The sequence below is a fragment of the Neolamprologus brichardi genome, unplaced genomic scaffold (genome assembly GCF_056152115.1).
Source record: "Neolamprologus brichardi isolate AB-2024 unplaced genomic scaffold, ASM5615211v1 NODE_ptg000033l+_length_6344489_cov_1, whole genome shotgun sequence".
Classification (NCBI taxonomy): Eukaryota; Metazoa; Chordata; class Actinopteri; order Cichliformes; family Cichlidae; genus Neolamprologus; species Neolamprologus brichardi.
This window is the reverse complement of record NW_028270137.1, coordinates 1,514,268-1,531,368: the sequence shown is the minus strand read 5'-3', so window position 1 is coordinate 1,531,368 and position 17,101 is coordinate 1,514,268. Positions and strand designations below refer to the sequence as shown.

General features: G+C 41.7%; 1 protein-coding gene across 4 annotated transcripts in view; it reads right to left on the bottom strand.

The window, feature by feature from the left end:
* piezo1 (piezo type mechanosensitive ion channel component 1 (Er blood group)) overlaps positions 1-17,101 on the bottom strand; it is a 95,530-nt gene that overhangs the window by 39,398 nt on the left and 39,031 nt on the right. For 3 of the 4 annotated variants that reach the window (XM_087837521.1, XM_087837522.1, XM_087837524.1), the window contains exons 15-23: positions 16,895-17,043; positions 14,342-14,500; positions 12,081-12,175; positions 11,610-11,776; positions 6,711-6,887; positions 6,174-6,299; positions 4,881-5,081; positions 4,455-4,659; positions 856-960 (exon numbers count right to left, since the gene is read on the bottom strand). In XM_087837521.1, coding sequence (XP_087693647.1) covers positions 856-960; positions 4,455-4,659; positions 4,881-5,081; positions 6,174-6,299; positions 6,711-6,887; positions 11,610-11,776; positions 12,081-12,175; positions 14,342-14,500; positions 16,895-17,043 — 1,384 coding nt within the window. The remainder of the gene's footprint in view (positions 1-855; positions 961-4,454; positions 4,660-4,880; positions 5,082-6,173; positions 6,300-6,710; positions 6,888-11,609; positions 11,777-12,080; positions 12,176-14,341; positions 14,501-16,894; positions 17,044-17,101) is intronic. The other variant, XM_087837523.1, reaches the window with a different exon arrangement.

Below are 17,101 nucleotides of genomic sequence, written 5' to 3'. Positions count from 1 at the left end.
AGTGTCCCCCACAGAGGGACAAAAGGTCAAAGGTCACTCTTTCGAGGATGCCAATGTTCACATTTTGGACCGAGAGGACAGATGGTTTGAAAGAGGAGTGAAAGAAGCATCTATGTCCACTGTGAGCGACCATCTTTGAACAGAGGCGATGGTTTACGACACCAACTGTCTGCCATCTATAATCCAGTTTTGAGTTCCCTCCCCAGACGCCTTAACGCCCACTCACATCCTGGGCCATCTGACCTCAGGAAATCACATGATAAGGTGGGGCCAGGTTTCACAATGAACTCACCTGAAACTCTGGCTGATTGGGACCCACACCCAGTTCCACACCTTGGCTCAGGCGATTAGAGGATCATCAGGGGGTCCTTTTGTCCCTCTGTGGGGGGACACTCCCACTAGGTTTATATCTGGGACTCTCCACCATTTGACCTTAGAACTGAAGAAGCTTCTCGGATGAGAGGTGAAACGTCTTCAAGCAACTTAAAGAAGTCCAGATGCTTTTCTTTGCAAGCTCCTTTGACTACGATGACAATATGTTAACTGAGAACTCTGACTACACATTATTATTATTATATTAACACACAATTGTGGAAATAGTGGCATAAACATTAACAACATGCAGAAGTTATTGGAACAACTGTGAGACAACAAACATAACCAGCACAAATGTCTTTTAGTGTAATAAAAACTGCTCTTTCAGATCCTTCAGCAGATAATCATTTAGTTTGTTTTGTGACAGTTTCCAATAATAATCCATACAAACTCCATTAGAATAGGCACGCTCCATACTGTGGGAGTGGCAGTGACACAAAGGTTTGCTCACTCATGACGTGACCAAGCACACAGACTAACCTATGAGATTTCTGGAGTTTGGAACAGTGTAAAAGTCAGGCAGATAGATCCATTTAATGAGAGCTGAGTTCATCAACACTGGACTCTTCCATCTCCATGGGTAGTCTACAACAAGCACACAGAGAAGCAGAGACATACAACAATACACAAAGTGTTTAAGTAGCATTTATAGAAACATGTGTAAACATCCTCTCCGAAAAGTGCCCGACTGACACATAAGACCGACCTTTTGTAATCGGCCATAATTTAAATAAAACAAGTGAAATGGAGACAGTACGCACACCCCTGCATTTATCATTCCACACATCTATAAAACGACTAGCTGAGATACGAGCTGCCTCAGCTCATTCAGACGAAGAGCACATCCATCCACTACTGTTCATCCGGGCTGTACCGCCCCCTCATCAGCGGGAACACCGATGTGCTCTCAGGTCGGCCAAGTGATATAATCTCTCCAGCGTGTCCTGGGTTTTTGTTTGGGGGGGGGGGGGTTTGCTCCTGGTAGGACATTCCTGGAAAACTACATCCAGGAGGCTCCCAGAAACCATCCCAATCAGATGGAGGAACCACCACAACTTGAACCTTTCCATGTGGAGGAGTAGTGACTCTACTTTAAGTCCCCTCCCGAATGACTGAAGTTCTCACCCGACCTCTAAGACTGAGCCCATCCACCCTTGAGAGAGATATAATTTCCAAAGCCTGTATACATAGTCTCATTAATGTCGTCATTACCCAGAGCTCATGGCCACAGGTGAGTGTAGGGACAGAGATCAGCCTGGTTTTTATGCTCAGCTCTGTTTGGACCGGACTGGTTCAGTGTCTGCATCATGGATGATGCACCTCCCAGTCTGAGGACCATGGTCCTAAGATTGCCCCCACCTGAGGAAGCTCACAGAACCAGCAATATCTGCAACAAGCAGGGCTGCATCTGAAGGGGGACATGGGGTGTATGAGACCCAATTTATTTTAAGGCTTAAGTAGATATTAATACAACTGAAATATTTGAAAATGTAACAATAAAAGCTTTTTGGCAGCGTAATAAAACTGTACATGGGCCAGTAAAGCTCTTTTCTGTTAGGCTTTTAGGTTGGACACTGAACTGTTATTAACATTCATTATTAACATATACAATTACAGTGTCAACTACACACCTGGGCCATGCTAAATTGCGGAGCTTTTGAGTTTTCGTGATACGGTGAGGCCGTGGCGCCACGGCAAATTTCGATGACTCGCCATGAAAATCTTATTGCCTCTCATTCGGTCATACATTGTCCGATCTGGACCAAAGAGCACACATATGATAAGGCTCCACCCCTGAACATATTTCAACTGCCATATTTGACATCAAGGACAGCGCCACTTAGTGGGAACAGGAAATGTCATGTTTTACACTTTAGGGTACAGTATTGTGATGGGTGACATCTGCAGCCTCAAATTTCTCCAGGAAAGCCTTAAGGAGTTGGTCTTGGGTTACAGTGAAAACTGTGAGTTTTCACGAAAGGGTGTGACCCCGAAAGCATGGCGAACTTTGATGTCTCACCATGAAGAAACAAATTAGTATAACTCCATGAAACTCAAATTCCAGTGCAAACTGGGAGCCCCCCCTGAGGAAGCTCACAGAACCAGCAATATCTGCAACAAGCAGGGCTGCATCTAAAGGGGGACATGGGGTGTATGAGACCCAATTTATTTTAAGGCTTAAGCAGATATTAATACAACTGAAATATTTCAAAATGTAAAAATAAAAGCTTTTTTGCAGTGTAATAAAACTGTACATGGGCCAGTAAAGCTCTTTTAGGTTGGACACTGAACTGTTATTAACATTCATTATTAACACATACAATTACATTTTTTTATATAGTGCCAAATCAACTTACTTCAAGATGCTTATCATCATGCAGTCTTGTTTTCAAGAACAGCACAGTGCTTCCTAAATAATTACCGTTATAAATGTAAAGATACGGCACTGCATCCATTGATGTAAACCACAAAGTCGCTATCCAGGGATACGATCTAAAGGCAAGTGAGTAGAGCACACAGTGCTTGGTTTGGACGTATTGTTGGATTTATCAGGCTGTGACTTTTAGTGTTCACTGGGTGAATCTGCAATCTGGAGAGAACGATCGGAGAAAGATTGAGCATCTCCAAAGACTGGTTCTCTATTAAACGCTGTTGGTTCAGGGTGGATTGCTTCTTGGCGTGTGTGGGCTCTCTTTCACACATGTGGAGACTGTTAGGTCTACAACTCCTGATTCCATCGTCTCAAAATAAGTTGGATGATTTGATATGCGCAAAGATGCAACAAAAAGATGCAACGTGAGCATCTTCATCCATAGATTTATTATAATAAAACATGCATATTGTATTACTAATATAAGACAGAGTTTATCTAGTGTGGAAATATGCAAGAATGGCGTAAAGGGCACCCCATCAGAGTGGTTCAGGTCTGTCTGACAGGACCTTCTCTGTGAGCTTTGGAGATTTTATCTCTTCCTCAGCTCCCCTTACTTGTGGTGTTCCCCAGGGATCTATTCTGGGGCCAATATTGTTCTCCATTTATATGCTTCCTCTAGGTCTAATTTTTAGAAAATATAACATTTGTTTTCATTCATATGCCGATGATACTCAGATCTATCTTCAACTGAAGGGAAACAGTCCTGCCTCACTAGAACCCTTACGTCTCGGTGAAGTTAAATCCTGGATGGCTTCTAACTTCCTTAACTTCAATGAGAACAAAACCGAAGTGATAATTTTTGGACCAAGCGGCAATCCCAGCACCACTAATTTTAACCTGCACAGTCTTGAGCCTTTTGTCAAATCGCATGCCAAAAATTTGGGGTTATATTTGACAGCAAATTCACCAAATTAGCTCAGTCGTACAGCGGTCCTTCTTCAAACTGAGGCTTTTATCTAAGGTGAGATCATTTTTATCTTTTAAAAACTTCGAACGGGTTCATGCTTTTATTATATCCCAGCTGGACTATTGTAACTCCTTATATGCTGGAGTTAGCCAGACCTGCCTGGCAAGGCTGCAGTTGGTCCAGAATGCTGCAGCTTGTCTTCTGACACGTACTAAAAGATGTGAACACATTTCCCCGGTGCTCGCCTCTCTTCATTGGCTCCCTGTCCGCTTCAGAATTAACTTTAAAATTTTATTGTTGACCTACAAAGCCCTGAATGGACAGGCTCCCGGGTATTTGTCTGACCTCTTGCAGACTTATACCCCCTTTAGATCTCTTAGATCAAGTGATCTTTTGCTTTTAGCTGTACCAAGGTCGAGGCTGGTTCATAAAGGCGATCGAGCATTTGCAGTCGTAGCGGCTAAGCTGTGGAGTAATTTACCCCCACACATCAGACAGGCTCCCACTGTCAATCTTTTTAAATCTTATCTTAAAACACATTTTTATTTACTGGCTTTTAATACAGCATGAGAGTTATTTGTTATTTTATTATGTATGTTGTATTCTTGCACAGCACTTTGGTCAACGCTCCTGTTGTAATTAAATGTGCTATATAAATAATTAAACCATTAATCACAAGAATATACTTTATTCATGTATTACATATTTATTTTAAAATTGAAGACTTTTGAAACTCACCTATGCAGAGAGCTGGCGGTATGCCCACACAGAGCAGGTACTGGTAGATCATGATGATGGACAGGAAGAGACAGTATTTTGGCCAGATCCTTGCCATAGCTGCCCGCCTCCGCCTCACTATGATTGCTACTAACCAACAGCCGTGGATTATCACTAAAAAATTCATCCTCTGTCCAATCACATTCACAGTCATCAGGAAGCAAATCTTTAAAAAAGAGCAGATATTTAAAAATTAAGACTAAAAACGACATTTCAACACACTGATGCTACGCTATATTTAACTTATCTTCTTTTGAATAAAATAAAACAAATATTACATCATACACTAGAAAGGATTGCCTGTAAAATGCACTTGTTACAGCTGTTACTGATATACTCTGATCCAAAGCCCACATTTGTGCAGTGAGAGATTATTTTCTTAACTACCTCTAATCCAAATTTGTAGAAAGTGTAGTTGAGCAGATACTTGAAGCAGGATATGAGGCCCTGGTCTGAAGTGTCTCTTGTGGCGCCAGGAAAGAGCGCCGGGATGACGGGCGGGGAACGCTGGAGTTGTCGGTAATGGTGAGCCTGGTGTCGATACACTGTTGCCTCAAAAACCAACAACATCAGCACAATTAAATGGTTCTGCAAAAAATCATCAGGAAACAATCAGATCAGGCTCTCACCAAAATGTCATAACAGTTAGGTAATAACACACACTGTGAAATGCACAGAGTAAAACACAACATTTAACAGTCATGAAGAATTAAATACGTCTTTACTGCTTCAATGGGAATTAAGTTCAGTAGTACTGAAGATGCTAACAAGAGGAACTTGATCAGGTGATCATCAGAAAGTGTGACGAGCTGTAAAAGCTGTGGTTACTGCGACAGCTGCACTCGCTGTCCACCTGCTCGCCTGTGGTTGCTTCAAAGATGGAGATGGGTTGCCCTCTTCAAAGCAAATGAAACAGTACGTGTGTGCAATTCGTTTGTGATTAAACAGGCACCTGCATGCAATCTGCTACGATGCATTCATGCCACCGTTAACTGTAATAAATGTGATATGTAAAGCTTTAAGCTAGGGTGGACTCGCCTTCACACAGAGGTGCAGCTCTCAGGCACAAACTGGGCGAAAAACTAATCATGAAGAGCAGGTGGTTCATGTCAGAGTTCTACCAACAGCAATACAAATGTGTGGCTCAAACATGAGGGCACTAACAAACTCTATTACAGGGAAAATGCAAATGTTTCTCTCTGAAGAAGCACACACGTGTTTATATTAAATACAAGGTTGAACTCTTTTGTTAGAAATTGCCAGGAACTCTGTGGACTTGAGGACTTGGACGCAGGTGCAGCGAAGGATTCATCCACAGAGAAGTGGGTGACTCCTCCTTTAAAGCCTGAATCTATGAGCAACAGCTGACATGACAAAGCATTACTTATTTTAGATTCTGAGCTGCCTGAGTTAATGAAGTAAGGGTGCACATCTAAGGTGTGAAACTGCATAGAAGCTGCTGACACCCTGCAGTTACAATGACCATGATCCTGCTGGACAGTACACGTGTCAAACAAAGAGAAACAAAGGCCTCACTCTGAGAGTGTTACATGCACGCTTCACGCTGTGCTGTCAAACACATTACAGAGCCAAGTGGCTTTTACTTAAATGTCATCATTAGTGTTTATACTACACGTTTAATTCATCTGCATTATTTGAATTAAAGTGAAATGAATATACCTTGCTGTATCCGAGTGCTGTAGCATCTTTCCTGATGCCAAACCATTTGGCGGGATCCACTGGTTCCTTATACAAGGACGAGTTTTGCATTTCATCTGGTAACAGGTTGGTTTCATTTGCAAGAGGCTGTAAAAGAAAAGATGGATCACAAACAGTTTCTCACTCCTGCTGATAGAGGACAAAAGGATTATTCTACAAGAGCAGTCAAAGAAGATGCAGCAGTTCTCTAATATTATGAGTAATAAAATTATTATTCTGATCTCATCGTTTTATAAAGCACTACTGAGATGTTCTGGAAGTCACAGTTTGGGAACATAACCAGACTTTCTGATCATTTCTTAAAGTGCTCTTGAGCAACAGTTCAGCTCATTTTCAGCCCAGTCTGTGACCCCGGCCACTTTCTTTTGTTTCTTGAACTGACTGCGCTGCATAAATACAGGCGCAGCACAAACGCATGCTCGTCTCAGGTATTAACCAAACCACGCAGCCGGTTCTCTCAAACTGGCTTTGCACGCCTCCAGTAAAGCAGAGTCTTACCATGGTGCAGTTACGGGAGTAGTCGTCAGGGTCAACAACACTGAGCTGGTACAACATCTTGCACACAATGATGACGCACACCCAAACTGTGGACAGGCAGGACGCCATGGATCTGAAACGGTCATAAGGCATCGCCAGAGACCAGAGGACAACCAGGACCAGATTCATCACAGAGGGCTACAGACAAACAGGAAGAGATGTCTCAGGACAGGACTTAACAGGTATGCTTTCCCCTAATCGGGACAGTTTCTAACATTTGTTGTCATTGTCTTTCTCACCGTCATCATCACCAACGTCATATAACGAGCTAACTTCCCTGTGCGTACATATATCCAGAGGAAAGAGCATTTAGAAGCACCACGAAGCTCCTGCTGACACTTTGATCTTTCCTGACAGATAAACTTTATCCGTTATTAAAAATGTGAAATGCACCTGCAAATATGCATCTCTAAAGATCGGCCACATTATTGAGTGTAGGTGATGTGCTGTGCGTGCACATTAGGGCTGCCACAAACGATTATTTTGATAGTCGACTAGTCACCGATTATTTTTGCGATTAGTCGACTACTCGGATCATGCATCCATTTTGACATAAAACTACAGCTTATTGCACCAGCGGCATCTGCTCTTATATAACTATCATTAGCTTACAGCTTTAAGTGTTTAAGGTATGTGCTAACTAAAAATAAAGACAAGATGATAGTTTATTAAATTTTAATGAAATTTGCAGATTGTTTCGGTGAAGTTTAATAAACTCCTTGCTATCTAAAATATAACAGGACACCGGAGTAAATTCTCGAGCATCTCACACTTCTGATAATCAGCTGTCTGCTTGACGTTTATTCAGCTGTGTAAAAACTATAACTTTAATCTCAGCCAAACCGATTTACTCAGGAACAAATAAAACACTAAAAAAGCCAAACAATAACATTTTTAAGTTATCTAAGTGACTTATATATCATGTTTAACCTGAGTAGCGAAAGACAGCGGTGGGTTTGAAAACGATTAGCGGGAGTCCGGTGTTCTCACGGCTCTAGTGAGCCTAGCCCCCGGCTAGCTATCGAGCTAGTGGGTAACAGAAACGTCGGAGCGCTTTTGAAAATATGTGGTGTCTTGATAAACTGAGCAGATATTTAAGGTTTACACAGCTACATTCTCGCCTGAAAATATGTTAAACGTTTATTTTGTGACCCAGAAAGAATAATAAGAGTAATATTAAAACTAACTAGCTGCCACCATTGTTAGAAACTGAGGTGGGCTGTGCTATGAAGTCTGGGACACAGCCAGTGTTGCCAACTCCTCAGTAAGGAAAATCGCTATTAGTTGTCCTAAAAGTCGCTAGAAGTCGCTAAATGACGTCATCACCTAATTTGCATAATTGGTCATGCTAATGTAATTGTAACCTACGCTGTTGGAGAGAGAAATAACATCGTGGACGAGACATAAAGTGAGGAAAAAACGTCCTAAATGCAGTTAGAATTTATTTAGAACTACAAATTAAATTTCTTTTAGCAATTATTGTTTTTTGTAATGTCACAATTCCAACCCTGCTCCTTTACCCGGGCTTTGACCGGCAAAAGTGACCCGAAATAGGCACTCTGGTGGAGTTACTTTGTGTGTGTGTGTTTATAAGTAGTTTTAAACCTGATCCACAAAACAGCATAAGAGTAAAAGAAGAACTGACTGCGTTACAGCACCCGCTGCTTGTTGAGAGTAAAAGCGATATGCGCTTTCATGTCTTTTTTTAGCGACTTTTTTTTAGAAAAAAAGTCGCTAGGGGGTCTGAAAACTCGCTAAATATAGCGACAAAGTCGCTAAGTTGGCAACACTGGACACAGCTTCTTCTTCTTCTTCGGGGTTTAACGGCAGCTGGCATCCTTGTACATGCAGTGCTGCCATCTTCTGTTTCAGTCCGTTATTACACTCTTAAATCCTACTACTTATTCCTGCGTCTTTTGTGATCTTACAAAGCTTCAAACGACGCGTCGACTATTAAATTAGTCGTCGACGATTTTGATAGTTGACGTAATCGTGACTAGTCGACTAATCGTGGCAGCCCTAGTGCACATGAGAACGCATTTTCAGACAGGTGTAGCAAACATTTTTTGTTTCGGTTACATGAACCACTAACAACAACAACACCAACGTCACATGTGTGTAGCAGCTGGATGTGTGTTTTTGGGAGCTTATGTAAAATTTGGGTTTGTGTTCAGAAGTTTAGCCGAGTCTTAGCACAGATAAATGTCTGACACATGTGACACCTCAGTACAGGTTTGAACTGTGAACTCAAGTATAAATGCTCCTCTTAGATTTGAGACCAGCTCGAGGGTTTTGTGTGAAATGCTGAAGTAATTTCTCCTTGTTGGTGAGTTCACTGCTAACTTTTACAGGCCGCTCTGGTTCTGCACTGCTCCAAAAAACAGTAATGTCAAAGTATCTTACTGTATATTTTACAGTTTTGTACTGTCTTTCCAGAATATCATTAAATTTACATAAGTAGACTGATTTTACATGTCAAAGGTAAAATAACATAACATGACTGTAAATATAGTAAAACACAATTTACTTGTTTTTAAATATATTTTTGTACATATGCATATTCAGATTGTAAAAATACATTCAGAAATGTATCATCACTCCACAAATATTTGTCTGTTATGTGAGAGAATGATCTGTTAAATTCAAATGTAATACTATGGAAAAATATAAAATGATCGAAAATAAATGAGAATAATCAATAATTAAAGGAGTATTTGAATTATAATTGTGCTGAAAATGTCATGTCATCCAGGTCTGATTCAATAATTCAGAGGTAACAAGTGAAAATATAATTAATAGGAATAAAAACTAAAAAAAAATAATAAAACATTGCACGGCCACACTGTGCTAATTATATTTTTTAAAAAATAAATGTAGAGGCAGGAAATGCAATTAATATGAATCTCAAAGTATTCCCAACATTGAACAGAAACAGCCCTCTGCACCTGGGGTGAGGGCGTGGCCATGAAAAGAATGTGACATCCCATTGGATGCTGGGACACATAATAACATGACGCTAAGCATCAGCCAATGAATGTGAACTAACAACCACACGGTCGCGGGTATGGCTGCACTGCAGGAAAACATCCTGATATAAAAGTATTTTACTGCATTTCACAGTTTTGTTCTTCTATCATTAAAGTTACGTGAATAAACTGACTTCACATTTCAAATGTAAATTAACATTAAATCACTGTAATGTAATAAAACATAATTGTCATGATTATTAAATGTATCTGTCTGTACATATGCATATTTAGATTGTTAAAATAATTCACATGATTTCACAAATATCTGTCTGTTATTTGAAAGATCGAACTGTTGAATTCAAATGTAAGTCTATGGAAAAGTATATAACATGATTCCCATAAGCTTGTGTTACATCACATAAGTATTATTATCATTGCTGTTTAGGGCGATCGTGGCTCAAGAGTTGGCAGTTCGCCTTGTGATCAGACGGTTGCCGGTTCGAGCCCCGGCTCGGACGACTCTTCACCTGCTGGTGATGCCAGAGGGGCCGATGGTGCGATACGGCAGCCTCGCCTCTGTCAGTCTGTCCCAGGGCAATCCATTATTATTTAAACCAACTGTTAACTGTATATTTCTCTACATTTACGTATTATGATTCATATCGCCACATTCATTGACCTTGTTTACAGGTAATTTCATTGTTTGATCACGTTAAAATGTTCCTAATTTAATGTCTAAACCAGGGGTGGGCAATCTCAGTCCACGAGGGCTGGTGTCCCTGCAGGTTTTAGATGTGTCCTTGATCCAACAGCTGATTTAAATGGATGAATTATCTCCTCAACATGTCCTGAAGTTCTCCAGAGGCCTGCTAATGAACTGATCATGTGATTCAGGTGTGTTGACCCAGGGTGAGATCTAAAACCTGCAGGACACCGGCCCTCATGGACTGAGATTGCCCACCCCTGGTCTAAACTTGGAAAAGGTAAAATTGTAAAATTAGCGCAACAAACTGTATTGTCATTACTGGAAATAACCGTATTTTTATGAGAAAGTTATTTTCTGTTATTTTACGGTCGTATTTTGGCGCCCCAGCTGCTGGGATATTACCGTTTTTTAAAGATGTTTTTTTTAACAGTGTATATTCATCATCTGCAGTGGAGGATACGGGACAGTGACGTCTAATATCTAATCTCAGATAGACATGAATGACTCTGACAGTCAGTGTGGACTCATCATCATCATCACTGCCGTTAATTGAATAAATCGAGGAGATTATAAATGCTATCGATCAGAAACAGTATGCAGCCGGATTATTCCTCGATAACTAGAAGGCATTTGATACAATCAATCACCACATGTTAACTGGAACAGTCTGGGATCGAGTGAAAAATGATTCACGTGACAGGAAACAGTTTGTGAAGCCGGGTGAATATTCCTCATCAAGCTTGGATAATGTGGGAATTACATTTAAAACATTCCTGTATCCGTCCAACACTACGAGGAGTTTGCATCTCTGTGTGGAGTGAAGCTGAGGAACAGACTGAGAAGAACTGGAGCAACGTCCCAGCATGAACCAGTCGTACAGAGAGGAGGGCGTGGATCGGGTGGATCACCCACTACAGGGATGTGTGTGTAAGTGTGTGTGTGGGTGCACAAGCATGTTTATATAAGTATATATCTCAGTATATCTGTATATCTGTTGATGTGTTACTGGGGTCATACTACATACTAGGCCATAAACAGGAAGAAGACCAGGGGGCGGGATTAAATAAGCTCCTCCTGCTGCAGTTATTTATAATTATTACTGTTTTGTTTTTTTCTCTGCTGTTGTTGTAACATGTTCAAAATAAAGACACAACAATAACTTAGTGCTTCAGTCTTTGCCTGTACCTCCTCGAGGGCGACCCACACAGAGAAGAAGGCCACCATCTTCAGGATGTGAAGCTCCAGAAGCCTCCAGAGAAACTCTTGAATTGTGGTGAGAATGTCAGAGAATCTTCTGGAAAGATCCAGTAACCTGTCCATCACCAGGCCCCATTTACTAGGCATCAGCTCCACTAATGAAGAAATCAGACAAACATCTGTGAGTCTGACTGGGATGATTCTTAAATTAAGAAGAAGTGGACAGGCACACAGTGTCATTTCAAACTTCAGGACCGCTGCGAGTAAGAGAGGAGGACGAGAAGCTCTGGAGCATCAACACCAGTAAGACAAGATGAGTGGGACAGTGACCCATTCAAGGACAAACATGATCAGTTAGCAGTCGTTGCTGTCTCGTTCAGATGTAACGACCTCACACTTCTATATGATATTAGAAAGTAACTTTTACAGAATTATAATAAACCTGCATGTTTGTTTTACCTTCATCTTCAGAGTCGTCATCAGTGTTTGCAACAAGGTCCTCGTCATTGTTCATTTGCACATCAGCAGAGCCAGTCTGGTCACTGCGCTTTTTCCTGAAAAGATTAGACCGAAGCAAAAACATCACCTTTCTTTATAACAGGTGATGGTGGGCGTCACGCCATATAGAAACCAAGCGCAACCAAAAACTGAATGAAAACTTCAAGGACAACAAAGCTGTTTGTGGCTCCTCTCATCATCTAAATATTTAAAACCAGGTTTAACCGTTCCAGCATTAGGAGCTGTTCCTCTATCTGCTTGTTTCCTTTTCCATGGAAGGATCGCTAGCTCTTTAATTAAATCACATCTGTCACATGACTTTCTGTTAGGGATGCACCGATAACGATACTGGTATCGGCCTCGATACCACATTTTCTAAAGTACTCGTACTCGTTAAAAGTCCCCCGATACCGAGGACCGATACCACGGTCTGAGACCTGTCTATGTTTGAGCGGCATGTGCCCGCCCCCAGGCCCCGAGTACCCGCCCCCAGGCCCCGAGTACCCGCCCCCAGGCCCCGAGTACCCGCCCCCAGGCCCCGGCTGCAGCTCAGAGCTGAGAGAAGGGCAGGCGAGACAAGTCAGCCGTGTGGAACTATTTCAAAGTGAACGAAGACGCGAAAACAAAGGCGGACTGCAAATTGTGCTCAGCGAAATTGTCCAGAGGCTCTAAAGGTAGCGCATTTAACACAAGTAATTTAATCAAGCACCAAAATCCCAACACGACAACGAGTACAAAGAGTTTACCCACGCTTATTTACCCATGCTTATTTACCCACGCTTATTTACCCACGCTTATTTACCCACGCTTATTTACCCACGCTTATTTACCCACACTTATTTACCCACTCTTATTTACCCACGCTTATTTACCCACACTTATTTACCCACACTTATTTACCCACTCTTATTTACCCACGCTTATTTACCCACGCTTATTTACCCACGCTTATTTACCCACGCTTATTTACCCACACTTATTTACCCACACTTATTTACCCACTCTTATTTACCCACGCTTATTTACCCACGCTTATTTACCCACTCTTATTTACCCACGCTTATTTACCCACTCTTATTTACCCACGCTTATTTACCCACTCTTATTTACCCACTCTTATTTACCCACGCTTATTTACCCACTCTTATTTACCCACGCTTATTTACCCACGCTTATTTACCCACGCTTATTTACCCACGCTTATTTACCCACACTTATTTACCCACGCTTATTTACCCACTCTTATTTACCCACGCTTATTTACCCACACTTATTTACCCACGCTTATTTACCCATGCTTATTTACCCACGCTTATTAGCACAGAGGAGCATAGCTGATGCTACAGCAGTGGGACAGAAAATAGTTGGGCATTTTAAACACTCCTCCTTAGCCTACTCCCGCCTCGAGGACATTCAGGGACAGCTCAACCAGCCAATAAAGAGACTGCAGCAGGACGTACAGACGCGCTGGAACAGCACGTATTACATGTTCTAGTCCCTCATTGAGCAAAAGCGAGTGCTGGGCGTGTCCGAGCACGAACTCCCTGACTATCTCACTGCTCACCAATGGGCTCTTATGGAGACGACTGTTGCCATCCTCGCCCCCTTTGAGGAACTAAAAAAGTGAGCAGCTACGACGCACTAGCCTCTGATGTCATCCCAGCTGTGACTGTGCTAGTGAGACGTCTAAACAGAGAAACAGACGAACAAATTTAAAATTAAATTTTGTTTTTTATAATTATTTATTCTGTAATATGTTGCATACAACATGCTTTTCATTTTAAATAAATGTTCTTAATTCCAAACTAGTCCCTTGTTTGTTTGTTGTTTGTTAAATTATAGGACTAAAGCTGTTACCTGTAAATTTAAATCATGTTTTTATTAAGTACTCGGTATCGGCGAGTACTGAAATGCAAGTACTCGTACTCGTTTCCAAAAAAGTGGTATCAGTGCATCCCTACTTTCTGTATTTTTAAACTCACACACATGTAGAAGTGCACTTTCCCAGTTTTACAAACCAGCAGTTTTCTCTGTGATATTGTTGCTGACTCCTCTTGGAATAACGGCCATAAAGACAGAGCTGTGTAGCAACTCCACACAGGACGTAAAAGCTAACTTGGGTAGCTTCTTAAGAGGTGATAGCATCCGAAAACAGTACTAACACTGTACTATGAAGAACACCAAAGACATTCCATGTCATGAGCAGCAGCAGGATGTGTTACCTGTGTATGGGTGTGATCTGCTCCAGGTCAGTGATTCTCATGAACGGCTTGTGAAAGTAGTGCAGCTGTAGGATGCAGGCCAGCAGGAAGAAGCCGGGGATCAGAATACTAGTGAAGAGTTCAGACAGAGCAAAGGTCTCCAGGCCGATCGCTGCCAGCCTGAGGATGACAGAGCAACACCACGGGCATGTTCAGATTTCAGCACAGGCTGTGGTTGATTGTTACACTCTGGGAGTGGAATGAGGGGTTTCTGAATACTATCGTCACGTTTCAAGAAACGGAAAAAAAGCATTTTCTAAGTGCAGTGCAAAAAAAAGAAGAAAAGAAATGCCAGCCCTTTCCTATTGGTGGACAAATGTAGCATATCGACCAATAAAAAAATCATGAGATGTGGTTGCTTAGGAAGAGGGTAAAGTTTTGGGAGTGACAGAGAGAGCGAGAGAGCGATATGGACAGAAAGTTTTGTTTCTTTTGTTTTGTGTCAAAAATGGCCCAACACACCCTGGACCCCAGAAATCATGAAAAATGTACATTTTTGGTAAAAATGTTTCATGATGGTGCAGATTTGTGTAAATTTTGCACGTATAAATTAAAACTTTGACTTAGAATGTGTTTGTAAACGAACCACCTCATGCTGTTTAGCTTTCTGGATTTCATGCTTATTTATTATAGAGGCATTACAGTACATATGATCAAAATTCACACGTTTGATTTAACTGAAAGGTTCAATTATCTCGGCTAAAGAAAATAAAAAAGTTATCAAATATATTTATATGAAACACATGTATGTATAATGTTTTATATACTATAAGCACCTTTAGGCGACTGATGTTGTGATTTGGTGCGTTATAAATAAAAACTGAACAAAAATATTAACGCAACACTTTTGTTTTTGCTCTCATTTTTCATGAGCTGAACATTTTCTACAAACACTAAAGATCCATCACTTCCATGTATTGTCCACAAATCTGTCTAAATCTGTGTTAGTGAGAACTTCTCCTTCGCTGAGGTAATCATCCCACCTCACAGGTGTGGCCTGTCAAGGTGCTGATTGGACAGCATGAATATTGCACAGATGTGCCTGAGGCTGCCCACAATAAAAGACGCTGCTAGGAACATGCCAAAGCAGCAGGTGGCGCTATATTCCTAACCGTGCAGAAATGTTGGCCAATCAGAAGTCAAGAAGCCTCGGTGGGAAATAGTAAACAAAGCTGGGGCATCGAAGCAGAACCGAGTCGTATGTGTGGAGGGACAGTAACTGTGTGTGTATATGTAAGCATTTAAACACTGCAGAGACAATTAACAGTAACAGTATTGTAGAAATTCATTTCACCGAAACAATAACGTGGCGCACAGTGTGACGTCAAAAAAGGCGCACACCTTTGACGCTGCGTTTTCTGCGTTTTTCTCGTCCACACGTAAATGCAAAAACTGAGTTTTCAGAAATCTCCACCCTGGCCGGAGTTTTTAAAAATCTCCGTTTTCAGTGACTGAAAACGCCGTTTACGTGTGGACGAAAGGTGCAAACGCATAGAAAAATCTGCGTTTTCAAAAATACCCGGGTACGTGTGGACGTAGCCTGAGACTGCCCACAATAAAAGGCGACTCTGAAACATGCAGTTTGATCACAGCACAAAGCTACAGATGTTGAAACCTTTGAGGGAGCGTGCCATGGTCATGCTGACTGCAGGAATGTCAACCAGAGCTGTTGCCTGTGAAATAAATGTTCATTTCTCGCCATAAGTCGTCTCCAAAGGCGTTTCAGAGAATTTGGCCGTACATCAACCGGCTTCATAACCACAGACCACGTGTGACCACACCAGCCAGGACCTCCACATCCAGCATGTTCACCTCCAGGATGGTCTGCGACCTGCCACCCGCTGCAGCAACAGTCGTTTGCATAACCAAAGAATTTCTGCACAAACTGTCAGGAAGCATCTCAGGGAAGCTCATCTGCATGCTCGTGGTCCTCATCGGGGTCTGGACCTGACTGCAGCTCGTTGATTGGGCAAATGCTCACATTTGATAATGCACGGCCCCATATGGTTCTGTACACAACTCCTGGAAGTTGAAAACATCCCAGTTCTTCATGATCAGCAGACTCACCGGACATGTCAACAACTGAGCATGTCTGGGATGTTCTGGAACAGCGTGTACAACAGCGTGTCCCCCCCCCCAAGCAAAACTGTGGCCTTTTATTGTGTGCAGTCTCAGACACATCTGTGCAATATTCATGCTGTCCAATCAGCACCTTGACAGGCCACACCTGTGAGGTGGGATGATTAGCTCAGTGAAGGAGAAGTTCTGACTAACACAGATTTAGACAGATTTGTGGACAATACATGGAAGTGATGGATCTTTAGTGTTTGTAGAAAATGTTTCTTTGAGTTCAGCTCATGAAAAATGGGAGCAAAAACAAAAGTGTTGTGATTATATTTGTGTTCAGTGTAAATAATCTATATAACACATATTACAGAATTATTGCTGTAAATCTGTGCACAGGCAGGTAAACGGTGCAGACAGGATTAGAAAAGCTTCAGTTACAGCACGTACTGTACTTCTGTGAAACCAGTCAAGTTCCTCCAGTATCCAGGGAAGTCTTCAAACTGGTAAGTGTAGATGGAAATCAGCACAAGCATGGTGTAGGCCACAACGAGCCACCAGAAGAGCTTCAGCAGGCGCCTCCACAGAGAATAGTAAACCTGAAGGAACAAGTTACGAGTTAAAAGTTTAAATGATTTATTATAAAATACAGTTTAA